This window comes from Westerdykella ornata, assembly GCF_010094085.1.
Source record: "Westerdykella ornata strain CBS 379.55 unplaced genomic scaffold EI97scaffold_1, whole genome shotgun sequence".
NCBI classification, from domain to species: domain Eukaryota; kingdom Fungi; phylum Ascomycota; class Dothideomycetes; order Pleosporales; family Sporormiaceae; genus Westerdykella; species Westerdykella ornata.
This window is the reverse complement of record NW_022986851.1, coordinates 2527815-2550040: the sequence shown is the minus strand read 5'-3', so window position 1 is coordinate 2550040 and position 22226 is coordinate 2527815. Positions and strand designations below refer to the sequence as shown.

General features: G+C 53.1%; 9 protein-coding genes across 9 annotated transcripts; 4 read left to right on the top strand and 5 right to left on the bottom strand.

The window, feature by feature from the left end:
• The first annotated feature begins 7 nt into the window (after nt 1–7).
• Nucleotides 8–2783, top strand: EI97DRAFT_429559 (kinesin). The gene is made up of 3 exons (XM_033797465.1): nt 8–505; nt 554–793; nt 1016–2783. The coding sequence occupies exons 1-3, from the start codon at nt 173–175 to the stop codon at nt 2522–2524; spliced, it is 2082 nt and encodes a 693-aa protein (XP_033659084.1). The 5' UTR covers nt 8–172; the 3' UTR covers nt 2525–2783.
• A 110-nt stretch (nt 2784–2893) lies between these two features.
• EI97DRAFT_429557 (arginine n-methyltransferas-like protein) lies at nt 2894–4832 on the bottom strand. The gene is made up of 7 exons (XM_033797464.1): nt 4693–4832; nt 4616–4629; nt 4542–4561; nt 4364–4473; nt 3956–4287; nt 3435–3906; nt 2894–3369 (listed from the first exon to the last, which is right to left on the bottom strand). Exons 1-7 carry the CDS (start codon nt 4779–4781, stop codon nt 3363–3365), a joined length of 1044 nt encoding a protein of 347 aa, XP_033659083.1. The 5' UTR covers nt 4782–4832; the 3' UTR covers nt 2894–3362.
• A 915-nt stretch (nt 4833–5747) lies between these two features.
• On the bottom strand, nt 5748–7753 carry EI97DRAFT_454722 (uncharacterized protein; the record flags this gene model as incomplete). The annotated part of the gene is made up of 2 exons (XM_033800572.1): nt 5748–6587; nt 6638–7753. 2 exons carry the CDS (start codon nt 7751–7753, stop codon nt 5748–5750), a joined length of 1956 nt encoding a protein of 651 aa, XP_033659082.1.
• A 902-nt stretch (nt 7754–8655) lies between these two features.
• On the bottom strand, nt 8656–11365 carry EI97DRAFT_32525 (AAA-domain-containing protein). Its single transcript, XM_033794724.1, has 3 exons — nt 10903–11365; nt 9754–10850; nt 8656–9706 (listed from the first exon to the last, which is right to left on the bottom strand). The coding sequence occupies exons 1-3, from the start codon at nt 11312–11314 to the stop codon at nt 8957–8959; spliced, it is 2259 nt and encodes a 752-aa protein (XP_033659081.1). The 5' UTR covers nt 11315–11365; the 3' UTR covers nt 8656–8956.
• Nucleotides 11366–11504: 139 nt separating this feature from the next.
• Nucleotides 11505–14442, top strand: EI97DRAFT_463853 (uncharacterized protein). Its single transcript, XM_033801386.1, has 2 exons — nt 11505–11690; nt 11750–14442. The coding sequence occupies exons 1-2, from the start codon at nt 11561–11563 to the stop codon at nt 14062–14064; spliced, it is 2445 nt and encodes an 814-aa protein (XP_033659080.1). The 5' UTR covers nt 11505–11560; the 3' UTR covers nt 14065–14442.
• Nucleotides 14443–14541: 99 nt separating this feature from the next.
• Nucleotides 14542–15763, bottom strand: EI97DRAFT_32459 (uncharacterized protein). Its single transcript, XM_033794713.1, has 3 exons — nt 15418–15763; nt 14946–15213; nt 14542–14803 (listed from the first exon to the last, which is right to left on the bottom strand). Exons 1-3 carry the CDS (start codon nt 15431–15433, stop codon nt 14647–14649), a joined length of 441 nt encoding a protein of 146 aa, XP_033659079.1. The 5' UTR covers nt 15434–15763; the 3' UTR covers nt 14542–14646.
• A 724-nt stretch (nt 15764–16487) lies between these two features.
• EI97DRAFT_438870 (uncharacterized protein) lies at nt 16488–17786 on the bottom strand (the record flags this gene model as incomplete). Its single annotated transcript, XM_033799523.1, has 1 exon — nt 16488–17786. The coding sequence occupies one exon, from the start codon at nt 17784–17786 to the stop codon at nt 16488–16490; it is 1299 nt and encodes a 432-aa protein (XP_033659078.1).
• Nucleotides 17787–18006: 220 nt separating this feature from the next.
• On the top strand, nt 18007–19135 carry EI97DRAFT_32022 (EAP30-domain-containing protein). Its single transcript, XM_033794685.1, has one exon. It carries the CDS (start codon nt 18226–18228, stop codon nt 19015–19017), a length of 792 nt encoding a protein of 263 aa, XP_033659077.1. The 5' UTR covers nt 18007–18225; the 3' UTR covers nt 19018–19135.
• A 1027-nt stretch (nt 19136–20162) lies between these two features.
• EI97DRAFT_473105 (PAP2-domain-containing protein) lies at nt 20163–22036 on the top strand (the record flags this gene model as incomplete). Its single annotated transcript, XM_033801873.1, has 4 exons — nt 20163–20424; nt 20508–21158; nt 21212–21424; nt 21476–22036. 4 exons carry the CDS (start codon nt 20163–20165, stop codon nt 21538–21540), a joined length of 1191 nt encoding a protein of 396 aa, XP_033659076.1. The 3' UTR covers nt 21541–22036.
• Nucleotides 22037–22226: the final 190 nt, after the last annotated feature.

The window sequence follows — 22226 nt, the reverse complement described above, 5'->3', positions numbered from 1 at the left end:
GGGTGCACGTGTTCTGGCATCCCCGGTCGCGTCGCGTTGCTATAGGGACCACCAGTTGGCAATTGTTGATCAACGCTTACCCAGTGCACAACCGCATTTCCAACTCCACAACTGATGGCGCACAAATCTCCAGACAGACTACACGGTCTCTACACTCTCCACCACAGCCAACATGGAGCCCCCTCCACGACCTTCTAGCTCGCTGTTCGATGTCTACCTGCGCCTGAGGCCATCAACCCATTCTGCAAACCCCAGATTCCTGAACGTCGAAGAGACTGATGCGCCACACCCGACTCATATTACAATTAAACCACCTACGAATGACAATCGCAAACGAGCTGTGGAGAGATTCGCCTTCACGAGAGTGTTTGAGGAAGATGCGGAGCAAATGGACCTGTTCAAGGGCACAGGGGCGCTCAGTATGATCGAGGGAGTGTTGGGAGGACATGGGAGACATGGCCGTGATGGCTTGCTTGCCACACTGGGTGTTACAGGCTCAGGAAAGGTATTTTGATATTGGGAATCCGGGGAACATCCGCTGATAATGGCTAAGAGTCATACGATCCTCGGAACCAAAACCGTGCGAGGCATCACCCAAATGTCCCTGGACGTGCTCTTCCAAGCTACAGGAAACCGACTTGTACAGTCGTTCTACGGTGCTCCCGCCTTCTCGTCTCTAGCTGCTGCCGACGTATCTGAGGCCAATATGTTCACAGCAACAGCATATCTCGATGCCATGTACGGAGACAACCAATCTGAGCGTTGCCCTTCCAGAGCCCAAACATCAATGCTGGTTAGTAACCATTTCACCCAATCGTGTCAACCTCTCTCTAAACCAGTCTCGCCACCGTCAACCTTTTCTTTTCCAGGAGATCTCCTTTCAGTTCTCAAAAATTCTTTCTCGACTTGTCCAGATTCTCGCCCTAGTGCAGGCATTCATTCAATCCGTCCCGTCACTGGCAATTTGACTTCAATCGCGCGTTCGACTGCGAATCTATACTCACCTCTCAAAAAGGAATGCAGTTCCTTCCTCACCAACCCTTCGAGCCGCTCAAAGAATATCCCCCGTCTTTCAGCAATGCCCCAGAGTCCTGCTATCGAAGACATAGAGCTTCCCTCAGATCCTACTGCGGAGTATGCCATTGTAATCTCCATGTACGAGGTTTACAATGACCGCATTTTCGATCTCTTGGCGGGTAATGTATCTAAGAGTAAACATCCCAATGTCAAGCGACGAGCTCTCCTTTTCAAAAATACAGAACAGAGCCCTGACCGAAAAGTCGTCGCCGGCCTAACCAAAATCATCTGTGGCAGCCTGGAAGAAGCCCTCATGGTTCTAGAAACGGGCCTCATGGAGCGCAAGGTCGCCGGGACCGGTAGCAATGCGGTCAGCTCACGCAGTCACGGCTTTTTCTGCATAGAAGTCAAGAAACGGAATGCAGAACGCAAAGGCCCCTGGTCAACCAGCACCCTCAGCATCGTCGACCTAGCTGGCTCCGAGCGCGCCCGCAACGCGAAGACCGCGGGAGCCACGCTCGCCGAAGCCGGCAAGATCAACGAATCCCTCATGTATCTGGGCCAATGCATGCAGATGCAATCCGACAACCAAGACGGCTCCAGAAACATCGTGCCCTTCCGCCAATGCAAACTCACCGAGCTCCTCTTCTCCAACTCGTTCCCCTCCACCACCGCCCGCCAAACGACCCACCACCACCAGCCGCAGAAATCCATCATGATCGTCACCGCCGACCCGAAGGGAGATTTCAACGCCACGTCGCAAATCCTGCGCTACTCGGCCCTGGCGCGGGAAGTCACCGTCCCGCGCATCCCCTCGACCACATCGACCATCCTCGCCGGCACACGCCCCAAATCCTCGGCCTCTTCGCATATGCCCGGCGGCTCGGGCCGCTCCACTCCCTCGGCCATCCTCGAAGAACTTGACTCGGCCAACAGCACCATTTCCCGGCTCACCTCCGAAATCGAGATCCTGGCCCTGCGCCTCGCGGAGGAGACGGCGCGGCGCAAGGCCGTCGAGCAGAGCTGGCAGGCAGCTGAGATGCGCATGCAGGATCTGGAGCAGGAGATTCGCGACGAGTGCTTTGCGGCGATGGAGGAGGCGGTGGAGGCGGAGAGGCGCAGGTGGCGGTGTGCGTGGGAGGTGGAGGCTGAGAATCAGGAGGGGAGGTTGGATGCCAAGATTGATGTTGTGATTCAGGCGGCGAGGGCGGAGGAGAGGGAGAGGTTGAGGAAGCTTGAGAGGGGTTTTGATGGTAGTAGTAGTAGTGGTAGGAAAGAGGGGAAGGGGTGGTGGGCGGATGATGAGGAGGGACGGGAGGTCAGGTTGAGGGTGAGGGAGTTGGAGGAGGAGAATAGGGGGTTGAGGATGAAGGTGGAGAGGGGCGAGAGGGAGAAGGTGGCTAAGAGTGCGAGTCCGGTTAAGGTGAGGAGAGTGCTCAAGGCGAATGCCAGTGCGAAGAGGTGGGTCGATCCCGAGAGGATGGAGGGGTTGGATAGTGATTATTGAGGATTGATTGAGGGAGGACGTGTTGGCGTTCCACTGCGTGTAGATATTGGCGTTGCGACTCTTTTTTTCTTTTTGGTGTATGCCGAGTCTCTGATGAATGAATGATGATGGCGAATGGCGTTTAGGGGCTTGGAGGTTTTGAGTATACAAGACCGGTCTTCAAGGCGAGGGATTTGGTAGTCTTGCATGACCTTGACCTCTTTCTTAGTAATTTGCGTAACAGTGACCATAGGGCCAATGTCCATCGATATCTGATACCACCTTCCTTCACGAGTTATATGCAAAGTAATTGCAAAGTACACGAACGAAACAATAAATGTATCAACATGTTTGTCTGATTGATAACTCCCCATTTAGTGAGTACACTCTCTGTCTTCGTCTCGGGTCCGCGAATCTCCTACGGCCCTTTTCATGTCAAAATAACCCACGAAAGGGACGGAGCGAATTGGCACACATCAACGCCAGAGGACAATATACAACACAAGAGTTGACATCACAGCAACAGGTAGAATAATATGCAGCCTGTCTCGAAGCGCGAAGCCCGACTCGGCCATCTGTATTCACCAGCGCAGGACGGCGCCCTCACGCTGGCCACTCACTCCTGCCAGATACCTTGATACATTCCACACACCCCTCTCGCTCGAAACCACCACTCCTTTTTTGCCCTTTTTCAGAAGCCCCCACCTCCTTTTTAAACGCCGAATCACCCTTCCTCATCATGTCCAATGATGATAGACATCATGTGCAACAGCATGCCCCCCGAAAAACGGGGTTGGTCTTCGGAGGAGCCAAAATTACCGGAGAAATTTGCGCGCAAGCAATCACATTCGCTCAGCAATCAGCACCTAGAAATGGCAATCGTCAGTTATACACTCTCGCTCGAGTAAAGACAAAAACCTTATAAACATACATGGTATAAAAGCCCGAGCCCGACGCCTGGCGATTCATATCCTCCGTGTTGAGTGTATACGAGATGGCGATATCCAGGTCGCGGTGGTTCTTCTCGCTGGGCTTGTTCTCCAGCATGCCCGTAATGGTCTCGCCTTCCTCAACGGTAAGCACATCCTTGAGGTAAAACACCGTCTGCTTCCAGTGCGTGTATTTTGTGTGCGGGCCCGTGGAGAAGCGGACGGGCTTGTGGCAGGCGGAGAACTCGATGTCGAACCACGAGATGAGGGCGTGGACGAAGTCGCTGCGGCGGGCTTGGAGCTCGTAGGGGACGTTGAAGGCGAGGTCGGCGGGGGTGACGGTGTAGAGGTCGAAGGAGATGACGGCGCAGGGGTCCGTGACGATGGCTTTCATGTCGACTGTGTCGACGAGGGGCTCGGTCATGGCGGTTTCTTTTAGCGGGGTGTAGTCGAAGCCCCAGACGTTGTCCCAGACTGTTTGGATCAGTACCTAGTTCGGCGGAAGGGATTGGTTGAAGCTTACAGCCAATCTTCTCCTCCTTGTAATCGCCGTCTTCAATGCCAGCCAGGTAGATGGTAGCTTTGTCCGGGAAGATTTTACCGTCCGGCTTCAGATAGCGGTCCCGAGCATAGAGGACGGTGTCGAGCATGCTCTCATAAAGCAGGAAGTAGCCCATCCACTCTGATATTATGATGTCCACCTTGTCGAAGGGCAGCTGAACCTCCTCCATCTTTCCCTGCAGCAGTGTGATCTTGTCGGACATCCCGTTCACCGCAACAATCTCCTTTGCTTTCTCGATAATCGTCGACATGTCTACACCAATGACGTGCTTGGCGCCTGCGCGTACGGCAAACCTGGGATCATATGTCAGTCCCTGTTCTAAGCTCGAAGGAACCCTTCCAGTATATAGAAGGTGTCTGAAGCACGTACATGCTCAGAATGGCAGTTCCACATCCGACATCAAGCACGACTTTGTTCCTGAAGAGGTGCGCATTCTGGTATATGGCATCGCGATACGACTTCGTGCGCACTTCGTCTTTCTGGAACACCGGATCAGTTCGGGTCGTTTCCTCGGAGCACATTGCTACTGATCGCTAGGGGTACACACCAGCATTTCCTCGTGGATGCCTTAGGACGCATATTAGCAACTGGCTCCCCATATTCCAGGCCTCCGCGACCTACCATGGTGATTGTAACTAAAGCCAAACCGTCAGTAATCATCCCCGCGCCAATGAGGCGGAGTGCGGTGCGGCACGAACCTGTTGAAGTAATGCGCTTCTGAGTGCGGCATGCTGCTGATGTCGGCCGCCTTCAGCTCCGGCTGCGACGAGGCAGCATTGTTGGCCATATTGGCGTTGTGTACGAGGGAGAAAAGGTGAGGGCGATGGGTATAGATGTGTTTGGGCGTGGGGCTGCTTGTTCTCTTGTTGGGTTGAATTTTTGGGTAGGTTATTCGCGCACGGACCTGCGGACTCCATTGCGAAGGTGCCCCACTAAGGCTAGGCTAGTAGGCTTCGGCGAGAGTAGGCCTCGAGAGATAGTTGCACTGAACGATTATGTTTCTAGAAATTGTATGAGAAATAGCCAGCTGTTTCACTTACCGTTCATTTTGCCATGAGATGCCTTGTCACCAAGCCAATTGGCTCCTTGGGCGGGTCTCCTATTTAAGGTGTGAGAGTGTTTAGACAATTCATCAACATACGAGTTCGGACTCACCAACTATATAGCATCATTATGGACCTGTGATCAGGCGCCGTAATAGAGAGTCTGTTGATGAAGCGAGGTCGAGCCAAAGACGCGACCAGAACACATGAGCAGTGCCCTTGACAACGGAAGTCTCGCGACTTAACCTCGTAATCACCACTTCACTGAATCATCTTGCTGTATCAGTGCCGCAGACGCCAAGTTAAGTAATGCTGGCAGCATATGTTGCTGTCTGTTTAGGTGCGGAATATAGTTGTGGTCACCTAGGTACCATACGATCCCTGGTCGAGAAGTCCATTGCAATCCTTGGTATCAACTTTGTCAGAAATAGGTATATCGCTTTCATATTCCGTCCTGCGGTTTTCCATTCCTTAAGAATCCCCAATCCAAACCACCATCTACCCAATAACAACACCAGTTTCGCGGCATAAACCGCTCAAAAATCTGACACTCCAATGGTATCACCCAGATTCCTCGCCCCGCTAAACATAGAAAAGCCTCACGCGCCGACGGCGTGAGAATCCCAGGCAATGAGAACAAAACAAAAAGGAATGCAGTAACTACCTCGTTGAGAACAATCCCCCGTAAAACACTCCGTCTGAAACCAATCCTACGCATCGACCAACTGCACGCGCTGGCTTTTGCGGTTTTTGAGCTCGACCAGCGTGGGCGTAAGCGGTTTCTGGTCGATGAAGCGGCCAGAGGCCGGTGACAGCGCTCTCACAGTAGCGCTTCTTATCAGCTGGGGCGAGACCAGATCTGCTGATCGGGGACTGGCTCGCGAGACCGAGACCGACCTGGCGATGCCAATGGTGGCCGTTTGAGACGCGTTTTGCGTTTGTGGAGTCGGGGAAAGGATGCGGTCTGCTGATCGCGGGGTAGATTCGAGTTTGTGGGTTGGGGCCTTACCGATATTGCTGAGATCCCCTGGTGCGGACGAAGGTCCTTGTTCAGGGGCTACTGTGGTAGGATGTGACCTCAGCGCGGTCGCTTGGGTCGGTTTGGAGACCAGCTCCCATTGAGGCTCGCCCATGCGCGGCCTCCACGGTGCGCCAGGAGAGTTTGCCATAATGATAGAGGCATCGTCTGCATCCGAGTCGAAACTGTGACGGGAGGATGGAGTTGGAGTAAATAGTTGAGACTTCAGGTTCGGATCATTCCCTTCCTCTTCGAGCGCCTTCTCGTGAGCTTCCTGAACTGGTGGAGCCGTAACTTCTTCCCTGGGTTCGGGAAGCTGCGAGGGGAACTTTTGCAGGCTTGGTGAGCTTGCAGGAGCAGTGTTAGATCGCTGCAGGCGCCGCGAACGGCGCGATGACGGAGCTCGCGGGGATGATGGTTTGTTGCTAGTCGTTTGAGGGAATAATGATAAGACCATGGAAGGCGATTTCGGATGGGACGGGGAGGTAGCACGACGCTGGGGCTTCAAAGTTTGGGATCCTTCATCCTCCCTCTGGTATGACTGTTAAATTATCGTCATTTTGCGTGACGCAGCAGACTTACCTTCACAGACAACTCGTTCAAAGGTTTCAATCTTTCCGAATTTCCTTGCCGACGCACCAGAAGTGAAGATGACCGGTTGGAGGACGAACCTAGATTCGACTGAAGTACGCTTCCGAACATAACGCTATACCTGTCCAACTTGATGCTAGGGATATCGACATTGAGCAGGGGCCCAGACGTATCTGGAGCCTGCGTCATTCCTTGAGGGGCTCTGGATATCGTGACCTGTGGGACCGCTGGCGCCTGACTCCAGTCACCTCTCATATGAGGTTTAGGGCTCGAAGCCGAGCGCATCAACGACGGCTTTGATGTGTTGGCATGATTGGCAGTATCGGTGAGAGCCCTCGGCCGCGTCTCGATATGTGGTTGTTCATAGCCTCTTGGGAACCTGCGGGACTGTCGAATTTCCGGCTTAAAAACAGGTGGAGATTGAGAGCGAAGATCCTGAGTCGACACTTCAGCCCGTGAGATGGACCTTGATTCCAGAGATTCGTCATCATAGTGACTATCCGCTCGAGGAGGCGCAGTGGATTGCACGAGCTGATAGAAGGATTGTTTCTGTGTTGCAGTACTCTGTTGTTTCTTGCCGAATATGGATTTCCATCTGCTGAGTTTCTGCTTGGGGGCCTCTTGCTTCCGTCCCGTTGTATTCGGCAGATGAGCGTTCGAAGAGATGTGAGTGACAGTTCCCAACTCTCCCGACGTCTGAGGCGAGGTTACCCACGGTGGGTTCATGGTTGGGCTACCAAGGGCAATGCCAATGAAACCTTCGTTATCCTCATGTACTTCTGCGGTATAGAATATGGTCGTGGACGACTTATTGGAAGAAGGGTAGGGTGGCCGAGAGGTAAACTCCGTATGAGGTGGGGTTACGGGAGCCACTTTTTTGTGAAATAGTTTCCCATGGTCTCCTTGTCCTCCTGCTGTCTTTGGCCGTTGGAGGATGTCGGGGGTATCAGCCCGGCTATCCGTTCTTGTAACAGGAGTTGACGCCTTTAATCTGTCCAAGTCCACCGGCGGTGGTGTCGAGTGGCCGCCTTCCTCATGTTGGGAATCCTTGTGTGGTCCTCCTCTGAGCAGTCGGAGCGATTTTGATCTGCCCAATATCCTGGCCATGGCGGTTTCACAAGTGCTAGTGAGGTCTCAAGATGCGTAACGGCGGTGAGGGAAAGACGTGAAGCTGAACTTAATGGATGTTAAAGGAATGGACGGCTCTCCGGAGAGCCACTAGAGATATACGATAGGCCGTGCTATTGACGAGAAGAAAGTAAAGGGTTATAGAGAAGAGAAAGACACGAAGTGCGACGAGGCAACATTTTGCCGGCGAACAACATGGTTCCCGCCCAGCGGGATCTCAAACCTAGCGGCAACTAACGGCATGCGGTCACTGTTGTGTAACTTGTTGTCAGGGACAGATTGCCATGGATTGGTGCGCAACAGAGAGGTGGGGAGACTGGGGGTTTGGAAGGGTGCACGCGCCCTGGTTTCAAAAAGAGGCCCCCTTCCGCAATTTCGCTATGCCCTGCCAAGTGTGTGTCTACACAGTACAACACCAAACACTGGTTCCGCTGCTGAGATTGCTGACAGAAATGGAACGGTCGATAGCGCCAAAGAAACAGAATCCAAGTCTCGTCGCAGGCATGATTCGCTCAAAGGCGCTGGCAACGGCGCGCATGGCCATGGACTATCGAAAAATGTAGAACCACCTGCTGGCTGACCCAATTCACATCAGCTCGTCTGACGGGGTCATCGGAAATGAGGCAAGCGACGCAGGATGCCAGTTGTAGTCAGCCCCAGCAACATTCATAATATCCAAGATTGCCCCTGCGCTGTCATCGGTCGGCTCAGCCCTCGGGTTATTTTGAGGCATAAGGTGATCAGGAGTTCTCGAAAGACCAAAGATCCACGTCATCGAAGCGGCTAAAAGATGTACCCTCCATGTCCCTGCAACCACTCAATGCGGCTATCGTGTATTCTTCCACAAGCTCTCTGCCTGAGAAAGAGAAGCTGGATGTAGATGTGGACCAGGAAGAAACCCCCTTGTGCTAATGCAGGACTCGACGGGGGGTTCTGTTCTGATGGATAATAGGTCGTGTGCCGTACTGTCAAGTAGAGGACCAATATCCCATCCTCACAAGTCCAATGATGCTGCCAATAGGGCCTCAGTATTACTCTATAGTCTCAAAATCCATCATAGGGTTCACCTTTTTCAGGCCCCCTTGGGATCGTAAATGGGTATCTACCGAGAAACCTATCTCTACTGTAGGATATCGCAAAAGCGCAAGGAACCCGTAGCCATGAAATCACCCAATGATGTTGTTAGATTGCGCTCAAGGATTTTCCAGGCCTCCAATTCTTGTACCGATCCGCTTCCTCTTTCACGGTGTGAGGTGAATGCTCGGCTAATGCTCGTTCGAAATGACACATTCGTATTTCCGGTGTGTTGTCGGGACTTGGATTCTGCGTATAATCGGAAATCCCCATCTCCCCTGTAATAGAGCACAATGCCTTAATATCCGCACCGCTATAATCCTGTGTTCTCGAAGCGAGAATGCCCAGATCTACATCCCCAGCAAGCGGCATCTTCCTTGTGTGGATCTCAAAGATCTGTTTACGAGCATCCTCGTTCGGCAGTCCAATGTGGATATGAGCGTCAAAGCGACCAGGGCGGATCAAGGCAGAGTCCAGGATATCTGGGCGATTGGTCGCTCCAATGATGAATACTTCCTTCAGGGCCTCGATGCCGTCCATTTCATTCAGCAGGGTTGTCACGACGTTCAGCCCGCTGTCTTGGGACTTTTCGCGTGACTTGCCAATGGAATCGATCTCGTCGAAAAAGATGATGCAAGGTTTGGCAGCGCGAGCTCGACGGAAGACATCTCGAATGGCGCGCTCTGACTCCCCGACGTACATCTTGATGAGCTCGGATCCTTTTACGGCTAGGAAGTTTTGGTTAGATTCGGTTGCAACCGCCTGGGCGATCAACGTCTTTGCGCAGCCCGGAGGACCGTATAGGAGAACCCCTTTGCGAGAGGCAGCCCCACCAAATTTGAGATATAGGTCAGGAAACTTGACGTGTCAGTTCTTTTCTCGGAGTAGGCAGCAGGGAGAATTACCTTTATGGGGCGAATCATGATCTCTTCAAGCAGTTTCTGGACGTGACCCAGTCCTGCAATGTCGGTCCACCTGACTTTAGGGACCTCGAGGATGCTGTCTTTCAGGACAGTCGGTTGAACTTGATCTATAACCGCGACAAAGTCACTCTGACTGATGAACTCCTTGCCTTGTAAAAAGTCACCCAGAGATGTGTTGTCGTCGGGTTGTAAAGCGGAGCAAGTTGCTTGTATGTGGTGATTGATTGCTAGTCCGCACAATTTCAGTAAGTCCCGCCCAACGAACCCATGTGTCTTCTCTGATAGCGAAGTCAGATCCAGTTGCGCCAATGGTCTATCCGGGCCTAATATCTGACGCAAGATTCCCTCCCGTTGTCGCACGTTTGGAGGGAAAATTTCAAGCTCGATCTTGAAACCTGATGTGGTTCTGAGACTGGTATCAATGTCATATACACTACGTGCAGCTGCTGCGACAGCTACTCGAGCACCTTCTAGTTTGCCCAGTTCCGTCTTTAAGCGTGATATGAGGGCTTCTCCTTTGCCAAGAAGTTTGTCTAAGTCGTCAAACAGGACAAGGCTCGGTTGGTTTTCACGAGCTTTCTCAAATGCTTCAGTGATATCTTTCCCGGGAGTCTTTGAACTGGACGCCGGGTCGACTTTATAGACTCCTTTCCATTCGCACTGAGCCAGTCGGTTCAAAAGCATCGACTTCCCGGTGCCCTCCGGTCCATGGATCAGGAAAGCCGTAGGACCAATAAGACGAAGGAGGTGTTGATCTTTAATTGTAGGTTGATGTTTTGTGAGGAACAGAAGATTCCGGTTAATGGTTCCAATGTGGTCATTTAATCCTCCAATACCATCACTACTCAGTTGAGGGACCTTTTCGGACGCGGTCGGCAGCTGCTTTGTCTCGAGGGAAAGATTCGAGCTTCCCTCGCTGAAGATGACCTGAGAAGTTGCAGGATCGAAATAAAGCGGCCTATTAAAGTCTGGGACTGGGTCGATGTTTCTGACAATGAGGCGAGATTTTGCAGGGCGGGTCCTGGGGCCCTTTCTCTGTACATCAAAAGTACAATCCGGCAGTATTACCTCAAGATCAGCTGCATCTTCTTGTTAGGAACTGGTGTATCAATGTGAGGTGGGATGGCCTACCTAGTGCTTGGCGCGTCCAGAAAAGGAGGTCTTCAGTGGAAGAATATCCACTTGGGCTGCCCCCAGACTCAAAGCCAACCTCGATTGTCTTGATAGGTATCCACTCATCATCCGCGTTCTCGACTTTCTCTATTGCAATGCGATCATTTGTAATAGATAGACCGTATTTGTCCCTTAGTAAATCAGTAACCTTTGCTATTGGTTTATTGCCTGGGTTTGTCTGGTTTGCAAGCCATGCAATAGCAATTCCTTTCGGCCCATTTTGAGTGACTATACGAATAAGGTCGCCAGTGGAAAGCTTCAGAGCTTTAAGCTCCTTTATGGGCAGGTGGACGCGGAAAGCACCTTCAAGAAGAGTGCCCGGAGGATTACGCTCTAATGGCCGTAGTGTAAAGTAGGTAATTGTCGTCATTGGAAAATGAGGGCGAAGTAGATTTCGACCTCTGCCATATGCATTGTCGATATCTTTTTCCCAGGTTGGTGGCGCCAAGCCCAACTTAGCTAAGTTCAGGCGGTCGCAATGGGCAGAATACTGTGACTAAGCTGTTCTGACTAAGCAGACCTGATCGGCTTCGGCTTCGGAGAGCAGTTTTGGGGATGGCGGCAGAAGCTGGCTTGACGCGTTGGAACCTGCGATGTGGCCTACCAAATTCAATTGATGCCACCGCAGCGCAGCATTCGACCTCTGCGGCTATGTTGTCAGACCCGCTGGGCCTTCAATGGGCCCAACCGCCGCCCATTATCGACCCGACGCGGTGACGATGCAGAAGCGCCCTCTAAGGCTCAGGGCAAGTCGATGCCTTGAACCCAGAACGGGGCACGGAAGCTGACATATCTATTGGTACAGACCGCGGAACTCCTTCACAGCAACCTCGAGTACAATCACGAGGCAAAGGGTGGTGGGCCTCGTTTGCTAAACGGGTATCAAGCTCGGTTTACGGACATGCAGCTGGGCACACTCCTGAGCGTTCGAACTCTTCCGAATCGATCGTACAGTCGGAGCCTCAAACAACAGCTCCTGAGACTGCTTCTCAACAGGACCGTTTTTCCGTCTCTAGAGCTCCTATCAGCTCACCTGGAGAAAGCTTGAACCTCGGATACGCAAAAGTTCCCAACCTCAACGAAATACGGGCACAGCCAGCGGAGCACAACAAAGATCTCAGCGGTGACTACCATGGGGAAGATGAAAAACATCTCGCGACGGAGCCATCTGATGTTCAATCGTCGCAGGCTGAGGCCGAGCTTGGTACTTCTACAGGAACACATCAGGTTCTCCAGGAGCAGTTGAAGGAACTACGTGAGCAAGTGCGTCTTTTGCAGGAGGCATTAGTTGCGAAACAGGGATCACTTCCATTAGGAGAGTCCCGCCCAGAACCGTCGGGACAAGTTCAGCGGGCGCCCTCCCCGCCCCCTACCATAGACATTTCGCCGCCCTTACCTCCGACAGGCATACCCGCAGCGACCCAGGCTACGGAGAACGCGACCCTAGTTAGAGGTGGTCTCGGGACCGATGATCCCGTGTCTGTTCTGAACGTCGCCCGACATCTGATCAAGCTCAATGGGAGCAGACTAATATCGATAAGTCGTCAGCTGCGCGAGATGAATTCTACACGAGTCACCCCTTTGCAACGCTCACTCAATGAGAAGGTTGAGATATTCAAAGAGCACTTGTCTGAAGCGTACGTAGGGGTTGCAAGACGAAGGCCTCGATTCATTGTCATTGAAAGTCTTTTATTGAAGGCGGAGTTGGAGCTAGAGGACGCCATAGCCGCCCTCGATACACAACGCCCCAAAGTGAATTACACGATCCCGAAGCCCATGGATTCAGTGCCGGTGACTGTAAGCAACACAGAGAAACTGACGAAAGCTGAGTCAACATTCGAGAAGTCGGGAGGGGAGTACGTACGGCTGGTACGCGAGCTTCATACCAAGTCGGACGAGACCCGGAAAAAGGAACCACAAGAGCTTCTCGACTCTCCTCGTGACGTGGACGACCCAGGAATCGGAAACGATTCTTCAAAGGAACGCCCCGCTCCGCAATCCGACAGCCCCTCACTCCTGGAAGAGCTCTTTCCAGAAGCCACGACTTACGCGCAACCACATTACACCAGCAACAATCCCTTTCCAAAACTGGATCTCCCAAAGGATGTTCCCTTAATCCGGCCTACTTACCTCGAAGCCCCAAAGACAGCCCGAGAGCGTATCACTGAATCCTTTCGAACACGTCAGGAGGCCATTACCGTTCTTCAGCTTGTGCATTGTAGCACCGAGCTCACAGAAGCCGATTTCCGACGCCTGATTCCCAAGGGAAAGCATATAGAATCATGGATACGCGATGGCGAATTCGACAAAATAATTCCCGGAAGAGATCCGCTAACGCTTGAGCGGTTACCGTTTTACTACCTGCTGTTCAAATCCCCCGAATCCGCCTTAGCGTACCAGAACAATGCTGCTCGGCTCCATAAGCTGGCCGGGCTCCATGAGCCGTCTTCTATCCACTCGGCAATACCACCCCCAAAGGGTATGCTGGAGGATGGAGAGGACCTGAACAAAGTCTTGTCCACGTACTTCCTGAAGCCTACCAGTCTCAAACTAACCCTGCACATGCTCCTCCAACCATATAACCCGAGCCTACGGGCGCTGATTGAACGAGGCGGATATGAACCTATCGTTCCCAGCGTCGGCACGAAAGGCCAGCCCATATGGAAGGTCCTTCTCCATATCGAAGGCTGGGAGCCTTCAAGAGACGATCTCTACCACACCTTCAAACGCCACGCGTACGACCGCGGCCTCACTTGGCCCTTCCACAACGGCTCCGAGGGCATCCATCGCCTCCGCGACATCATCAATGTGAACACCAAGATCCAGGCTGTATCCTCGGCCAATCCGCGCGCTGCCAACGGCGACCACTGGTCGTCGCTCGATCCGTTGCTCGGTTCCATCAAGCTTGATTCCCAGGGTCCGTGGTCGCGCAGTGCGGAGACGAATCTCAAGCAGTTTGTCACGAATCGGTTGTACAATCGGTGGATCGTGGAGTTTGAGGAGGAGATTGCGGCGCGCAGGTTTGCGCGCATGTGGCATCGGAGGTTGTTGCCGGCGCAGAAGATTACGTGGAAGGATGCGGAGGAGCCGCGGATGATTAATGCGGAGTTTTTGTGGTAGCGGGGTGAGTGGACGAACAAGACGAGGTCGGGGTGCTGGTATTGGGTGTGTAGATATGTGTATGTATTTTGTTGCATGTCGATAGGGAGGGAGTATACTGTATCAAACAAGCGAGGATGGTGTTAAGGGATCTAGAGGAAGTTGATGGGATATGTAGACTCGATGCATTTGTTCAGCCGCACTACGCATGGAACAGCCACAAACCTGTCGTGCGATTAAGCCGACCAGTCATTGTGCAAGCCTTAGGTGCAAGAACGGGAGGGCTGAAGCCACAATCCAGGATACGATAACTTTAATTGTACTGTTGGGATACGTTTCTACGAACAAATGCACATTAAAAAAGAAGTATTCTTCCATGGTAGAGGGTATATAGGTAAGAGGGAAAGAAAAGAAAGAAAAAAAAAACGAATATTCCAAAGAATGGCTAAGGCCAAAGCCCTTTTCTCGGACAGCAAGTCGCTACCTACTTGCTTTCACCCAGGGTATCCCATCCCACTACCGCCCACAGTTCATGAATTATTCTACACACATATTCTATCCCAGGCCGACTTCGTAGTGGGTACATTGTACTCATGCCCATGCCTAAACATGACAATGCACCTCCGTACCCCCACCACGATGCCACGTCGCCAGCAAGACGCCGCAGTTTCCACAGCGATGCTCGACGTCCTTGAGGGAGTTCATGCAGTAGGGGATGCAGCCTAGGCAGGTGAAGATGCAGAGGGCTAGGGCCCAGACGCTGGAATTCCATTTATCAGTATGATCGACCCGCTAGGGAGACGTAAAATTGGGGCGAGAAGATCGGAGGGGCATGACCAGATTTATGGGAAAAGGGGAAGATGGGAGGAGAGAAGATAAGAGAAGGAAAGGGATAAACTTACTGCGTCGTATTCCCCGTCTCGAACTGCACAGTTGTCATACTCCTGCATCCGCACGCCGGGCAATCCGCGGGCGCGGGACCGCGGTTCAAAGCCATGAGCGGCGTGGCGGTTTGGAAGGCTTGGTGGTAGGCCGATTGGGGTCCCAGGGGGCCTGGGTGCATGGGGATGGGTTGTGGTGGTGATGCCATTTTGGTGGATTGCTGTTCGTAGATGGGTGGTGGTGCTTGTGGGTGGGAGGGGGTTGCTGGTGCTGGTGCTGGTGCTGGTGCTGGTGCTGGGGGGTTGGTTAGCAAATATGGGAGGGAAGGGAAGAGGTGAAAGGACTGCGCCGCTGAGGCGTGGGTGGAGTGAGACAGAGGGAGATGGGACGAGGTATATGTGACTGGGAAAGTTTGGAGGGACGGGGAGATGGTGCGATGCAGGCGGCCAGCGGTGATGCGTTGCTTCGAATGCCTAAGGGGGGAGAACCTACCTGATGACTTCTCCATAAAGTTGGTATACGTAAAGAATGTGTATACTCGAACACGTAGGTGTAGTACAGACAGCGAGATGCGAAATTGATGATTCTCGATTAAACGTTGATATTTCCAGGTGTAGATGCAAAAGACTTCGAGAACAAAGACGTGAAAGTTGCCGAACGCGTCGAATTCCTCCCTTTTTCTTCGATATTTTCAAGCGGTCGTTAAATGGCAAGGTACGAAGGCGTACCCCTCAGGCTGGCGAACACCTCCATTATATATCAACCTTTCGAGGGTTGAATGTCTCGGAGCAGTGTACCACCGTACGTGTGTACGCCAGATGGAGGGTGTAACGCTGCAAGCGGAGCCACGCTAGGCAGTCTTGGTTAGAAGTCAACCTTGGAAATCTGAGAACCCGCTCCCAGCCCAGCGCATCAGCACCATCACCGGACGCCCGCGTAAAAATGTCATTGATCCAATCACTTTTCCCTATTCATTGAATTAACACAAGGCGAGAGGCTACGGAGGTCCGCCGCGATGGCGTGGCTCCGCAGACCGTACGTCCCATAGCTGTTTCGGACTTGGCACTATGACACGGTTGCTCTACATGTATATATGTAGGTTTTGGGCGCGCGGAATGTGGTGCTGACGCGGGGCGGATGAGTAGTCTACGTCAGATGCAGGGCCGTCATCAATACGCCGGGGTATTTCTGGTGGTGATGTTCGGGAAGAGGGGACGTGAGAAATGCGAGAAGGCTATGAATCTACACGGCTGACGGGCCCAGGGCTGTGAAGAGGCGAAAGAATAACGAAGGGCCTGATTTTCTACGGGCAATGCAGCTGCGGTAGCACTCTGTGCCGCATCGCTGCGCCCGCTCGGTGGCATAGGTTACTGAGGCACTGGCCAAAAACCGTTGGTGTTGGAAAAGGTGCTGCCGGGGTCGCCCGTGGACAAGACGTGATCATTTCGAAAACCATCACCGCTGATGGGGGGAGAAGTAGGCTCGTAGGAACGACTCCAACCTGGTCTCTAGATCAAATCAATTGCCTGTCTGCATGACCCCGTCGCCCCTCGTTGATGTCTTCAGTAGCGCGTGTCCATATCCTCCAGATCCGCCGCGTCTGCCTCCTCCTCACCGCTCTCTTGGTGTTCACTGCCACTCGGATACAGCTCTTTCATCTGCGTGGGTGTCAAGTCGACCACCAATGGGGCGAACTCGCCTTTCTCGTCATCTTCATCCGCTCCATTGACCTCCATCTCGACTCTTTCCCCGTCCTCCAACTCCAGCATCCCCCTTTTGACATAGGAGTCGTCCAGTTCCCAGCCAAACACGTCTCTGACATACTCCTGCAGTTCGTCGAATTCCTTCACCAAGCGCTTCTTCCAATCTCCTTCAAGTTCCTCCAAGGTTCTACGGAACTTTCGAAGCAGCGGTTTCAGGAAGCCACCTCCTTGCTCGTTCAGGTCGAACATGCCCGCTTCCATATCTGCACAGTGCGACAACTGTAATCGTAGGGTTTTGCATAGCTCGACGAACATGTGCGTTCGTTCTCTCACGGCTTTCTGGCAGGTAAATAGTAAGGTCAGCAGTCGTTTCCACTGCTCGAGACAAGAATTGTTGTTGAGCGTAAGGACCATGAGAAAGCAGAACTGCACTTCTCCTAACACTTCGTCTTCTCCTCCTCGAGGATCCCTCGCTTTGCAGTGGTTCTCGATGAGGTCGCCCAATGCCCACGACCGGTCTTGGGCGGCTTCGGTACGCTCGCTTCCTGTTGCGCCCAATCTCCATGTGCGTTTTAGGTCTATGGGTAGGAGATTCAGCTCCTTCTCAGGATGTAAGAAGCTGTTACTTGATTCGAGGCCGGGGATATTTTCCAAGTCCTGCGGTGCGGAAGATGCGGATGACAAGCTCCAATGATCAGGATTTAGACCGGTAATCCGAGACAGCAATGAAGGGTTTATTCGTGAAGTCAGTTCTGCCCAGTCTGGACTCTCTTCCACTGCTTCACCCTCCTCTTTCGAATCTGATGAGACAATTTGCCGATACGGCGTCAACCCATCCTTCCATATACTTCCCAAATTCGCTTTCCACCGTAGGACCTCGGACTGCGAAGTTTCCGCTACCAGATCCTCAGTCGTCGGATCCCATTTCTTGATGAAAACCTGCGGTGAACCAGTCCCTGGCGAGACGTAAAACCAGGCACCGTGCCGTACAGAAACCGTTGCATCACTGGAGGCAAACAAGAAATGCAAGCCAGGAGGCAAATTCTTGACACCTCGGAAGCGGGGGGTGGTCGTAAAGGAGAGTAAGTCGATGCCTCCCAATGCAGATGGCGGCAAGTTCAATAGCAGCACACAATGTGTCTGCATTGCAGGGTCCATGGAGACGTGGAAGAGCGCCTCAAGGTCGGTGTGGCGCAGAATCTTGAAAGGCGGCGAAGGGCATCAAACAGTCGATGATGTTGAGTACCAAATGGGGAAATCCGAGGCTTTCGCTTGTGACGGGTGTTTCTCAGCTCTTCCTGCGGCTTCGTCAGGTATGAAGGAAGGGGATGTCAGCTAGTGGAGATGGCCGTTTGGGCGTTTCTCAAGCTACCCTATAGCGGGCAAAAATAAGTCGTGACGGTACGCATGGTTTGTTGTGTAACCTTTGGTGTAGGATGGGGGTTTGAGATGTGAACGAACGCCACAGACCCCACTAGTTACCCCACGTCACAAGCATGCCAAGGCGCTCCAAGCCGCAGCTCAAGAACGGGAAGCCTCGTATATCTACAAACACATGTAGAGCGTCTCCTGCCCGAACGTCCAAAGACCATCCATCATGGACCGGCCGCGCCGTACACCCGGTCTCTCGTCATTGTCGAGCTCCCGAATCGCCTCCTCCCAATATGCCTCGCACGGCGCCTCCCTACGGAACCAGAGCGAGCAATCGCTCAGCACCCAGCTGGAGGTGTTCCAGTCGTTACTCCACAACTTCGCCGTCACGCATGCCAAAGACATACGAGCGAACCCTGCCTTCCGGGCCGAATTCGCACGCATGTGCAGTGCCTTGGGGGTCGACTTTCTCGCATCGAGCCATCACCGAGAGAAGGGCAAGGATGGAGGGAGTGGCAGTATATGGGCTCAAATGCTAGGAAGCTCCGTCAACGACTTCTACTTCAACCTCGGTGTGCTCATCGTGGAAGAGTGCCGCGCAACTCGGGCTGAGAATGGCGGGCTGATATCTGTAGCTGAGATTCGTCAACGGATACAGCGCGGGCGCGGCATCGGAGGAGGCATGGAGGTCTCAGACGACGACATCACAAGAGCTGTGGAGTCGCTTTCGCCTCTTGGATCGTGCTTCTCCATCATGAAGATTGGGCACAGGAGTCTGATCAGGAGCGTGCCAAAGGAGCTGAATACGGACCAGAGCACCGTTCTAGAAGCCATCCAAGTGCTCGGATACGTGACCGTGTCGATGCTGCAGCTCAACCTTTCTTGGGACCGGCCCCGCGCCGTCGCTGTCGTTGAAGACCTGATGGCAGATTCTTTGGTTTGGGTGGATACACAAGCAGGCGAGAACGAATACTGGAGTCCGGCGTATATGAGTGGTCCGGCGACCGGCAATGGATGAAAAAGAGCCGCAGCTTGCGTTGTCCATGCACCGTATCAGCATATTAAACCCCCCAAGAAGCATGCTTGAAAGGGAGGACCTGGTTCAACGGCATCTGGTCACAAGCAGGGAGAGGGAGGATTTCTCGCTCTGGCTGCGCATGACATCAACGGGACCTTGACCGTTGCGACCGCAGATGTCGTGGATCGCCGAAGCAAGTGGCTTGCCGGTAACACTATAATACTCCAGGAGTGTCCTATTGGTTCCAATCGTGGTGATTCAGAAATCCGGATACTGTGGTACACCGTCGCACGGACCAGGGGTGAAGGAGCTGTTGTTGTGTGACGTCAGGATCAACATCGCGGCCCGTTTTCGCAACAACGCGATTCCTGTTGACAGGGAGAATCACGCAAAGCATCATTGGAGAATACTGTGTAATGATGCATTTTGCTGCAGTATTCGGGACCCGAATCCACTCCCTGTACAAGTAACAGGGCACACGAAGGATACCCGTGCGCTAGCAGAGCACCGTTGTGTCACCGTTTCCTGTTGTTGTCGCAAAATCGCAACCAAGCTTTGGAGGTGGATCTATCCAAGCTTTTACTATGTAATCCTCCACTTCTTGTTTCAACACCCGACCGCCCAACGCAGAAATAATCGTCGACTTTCACTTGCGATTATGCTCTGGAACCCGTCCATTTAACTGCATTTGGAGAAAGAGTAGGGATGCGAGCCTGCTTGTGGCTTGCATCGTCATCACAGCACATGGACACACTCCAGCAGGGAGGGTGAATGATGTCGTGCCTGTTGAGGGTACACAGTACGGCGGCACCAATAATGGGCGACCAGCGATGACGCATTTTGTAGTACAGAGTACAAATACTTGTAGAGGACGAGGGAAGGGCGAGGCGAGCATTTTCTCTTACCACAGCACCAAAGGGAACCGTTGTTGTTGTTTTTTGTCGTCTTCGCCTGCACCTGAGCGTTTCGTTTGCTGTGTGGTCTGCACCTTCCTCACATTCGACTGGCTCCTGCCTTGTTTGACACCCGACATTGTCATTCTTCCCACCTGCACCTTTTCTTTATAACTCTGCCAACCTTTCAACGTCCTCTCTTCCTCATCTTCCCTCTCACCATACCATCATCAACACCTTCACCAAACCAGCATGGGTTTCTTCAATCGGCGCGCAGCGCCCATTGACGCTGACACCACCACGGCAACTGGCACGCACGAGAAGAAGCCGGGCATCTTCAGTCGTCGACATGGCGCCGCTACAACCGCCTCGGGTGCCCCGGCTTGGAACACTCGCCCGACATTCGGCCAATGGATCAAGGCCACCGCCTTGGACATTGTCACCATGGCCGCCATGGGCGCAGTCGGTTTGGGCGTCTACCACGCAAAGCCCGCTCCGAGCCGCAGCTTTCCAAGTAAGTGTGCACTCTTCTTCGGTGGCAGCTGATCTAGCCGTCTCCGCACGTTATCGACCATCTCAGCACTAACAAGCAAACAGTCACCTTCCAAGACGGGGAAGTCGTCTATCCCGACTTCGCCTACCCTATGAGGCACGAGATCGTTCCCATCTGGGCGGCCGCTCTCCTGGCTGCACTCGTCCCCATCGCAGTCTTTCTCATCTGCCAGATCCGTGTTCGGAGCTTCTGGGACCTGAACAATGCCACAATCGGTCTCCTCTATTCGCTCATCTCGGCCGCCGTCTTCCAGGTCTTCATCAAGTGGCTCATCGGAGGTCTGCGCCCGCACTTCCTCGCCGTTTGCAAACCGCAGGTTCCGCCCTTCAGTCTCCCGTCCGGCAACGGATACCGCCAGATAATGTACGACCGGAAAGTGTGCACTGGCGATGAGAAGGAGATCAACGATGCTCTCGAGTCAATGCCCTCTGGACATAGCACAGCTGCTTTTGCCGGCTTTGTCTTCCTGTATCTCTACCTGAACGCAAAGTTGAAGGTTTTCTCCAACTATCATCCCGCCATGTGGAAGTTGATCGCTCTTTATGCACCACTGCTCGGCGCTTGTCTGATCGCTGGAGCACTCACCATCGATGAGTATCACAATTGGTACGATCTTCTCGCCGGAGCAGTCATCGGAACTGTCTTTGCCTTCTCCTCGTACCGCATGGTGTACGCATCGGTTTGGGACTTCCGCTGTAAGTTGACCTTCCGTCGTTCTGCTAGGCAATAATCTAACCCGTCTATCTAGTCAACCATATTCCCCTTCTTCGTCACTCACCCTTCATTTACGGCGCCGGTCCCTCGACATATGACGGATTCCACTCCGCTGTGTTCACTCGTAAGGCTGGATGGGGAGAGCATGACGGCGGCGCATGGGGCGGTGCTCCGTTTGATGCGGCAGACGGCCCTCGAGGCACTATACCCGCTGGGACTGGCGATCTCACCGGCCCGGCTGCTCATGGTGCTGCCAACGGTCGTGGCACACATGGTGGGGTTGTGGGTGAGGGGACAGCTGCTCACCATTCGATTGACAGGAGGCCCGTCGGAGCTACCAGGTACGGCGAGCAGGCCGTCTAGTACGAACGAGCGGAATCGATGCAGCATTACAGGCTAATTGATTATTGGCTGATGATGGAGCAACAGGCGGAGATTAGTAATTGGGATAGGGGCAGCATGGCTATGCCTTTCTTATTTTTCTCTTTCGGGTGCTTCAACTAGGTGACTGGTGGTTTCTTCAGGGGAAAGGAGTAATGTGCAGTAGCGTGATACCACTCCAGAGCTGATAGGATGACAGAAATAATGATTCTCCATTCCTATTGCTCCGCTTTCAACACGACCATTATATATTATGGGTCTGATTTGGGGAATTGAAAAAAACTTCAAGCAAAACACGAGAATAGCGAACGCAACCTGTCTCTCCTCCTGGTACTCCACTTCCCTCGTCTGTTTATACCACTTGGCTCGTCGTTACGAATGGAGGAGGTGGTGGATTGGCCATCCAGCTGGATTCCATGCGGCTGACGGATGTGAAACCGAATAAGCCGCCAGGCGGTCGAACGGGGGGGATATAGAGAGCTGGATGGGGGTGGTTGAAGGTGCTGTTTTTCATGCTTCTAGGGTTGCTGCTGCTGTACTTGGACTTGTGGTTAGTGGTGGGTGGAGCGGTGGTTGCTGAGGCGGGGTAGGAGGAGGAGGAGTAGGAGGAGGAGTAAGAGGAGGAGTAGGAAGAGGAGTAGGAGGAGGAGTAGGAGGAGGAGTAGGAG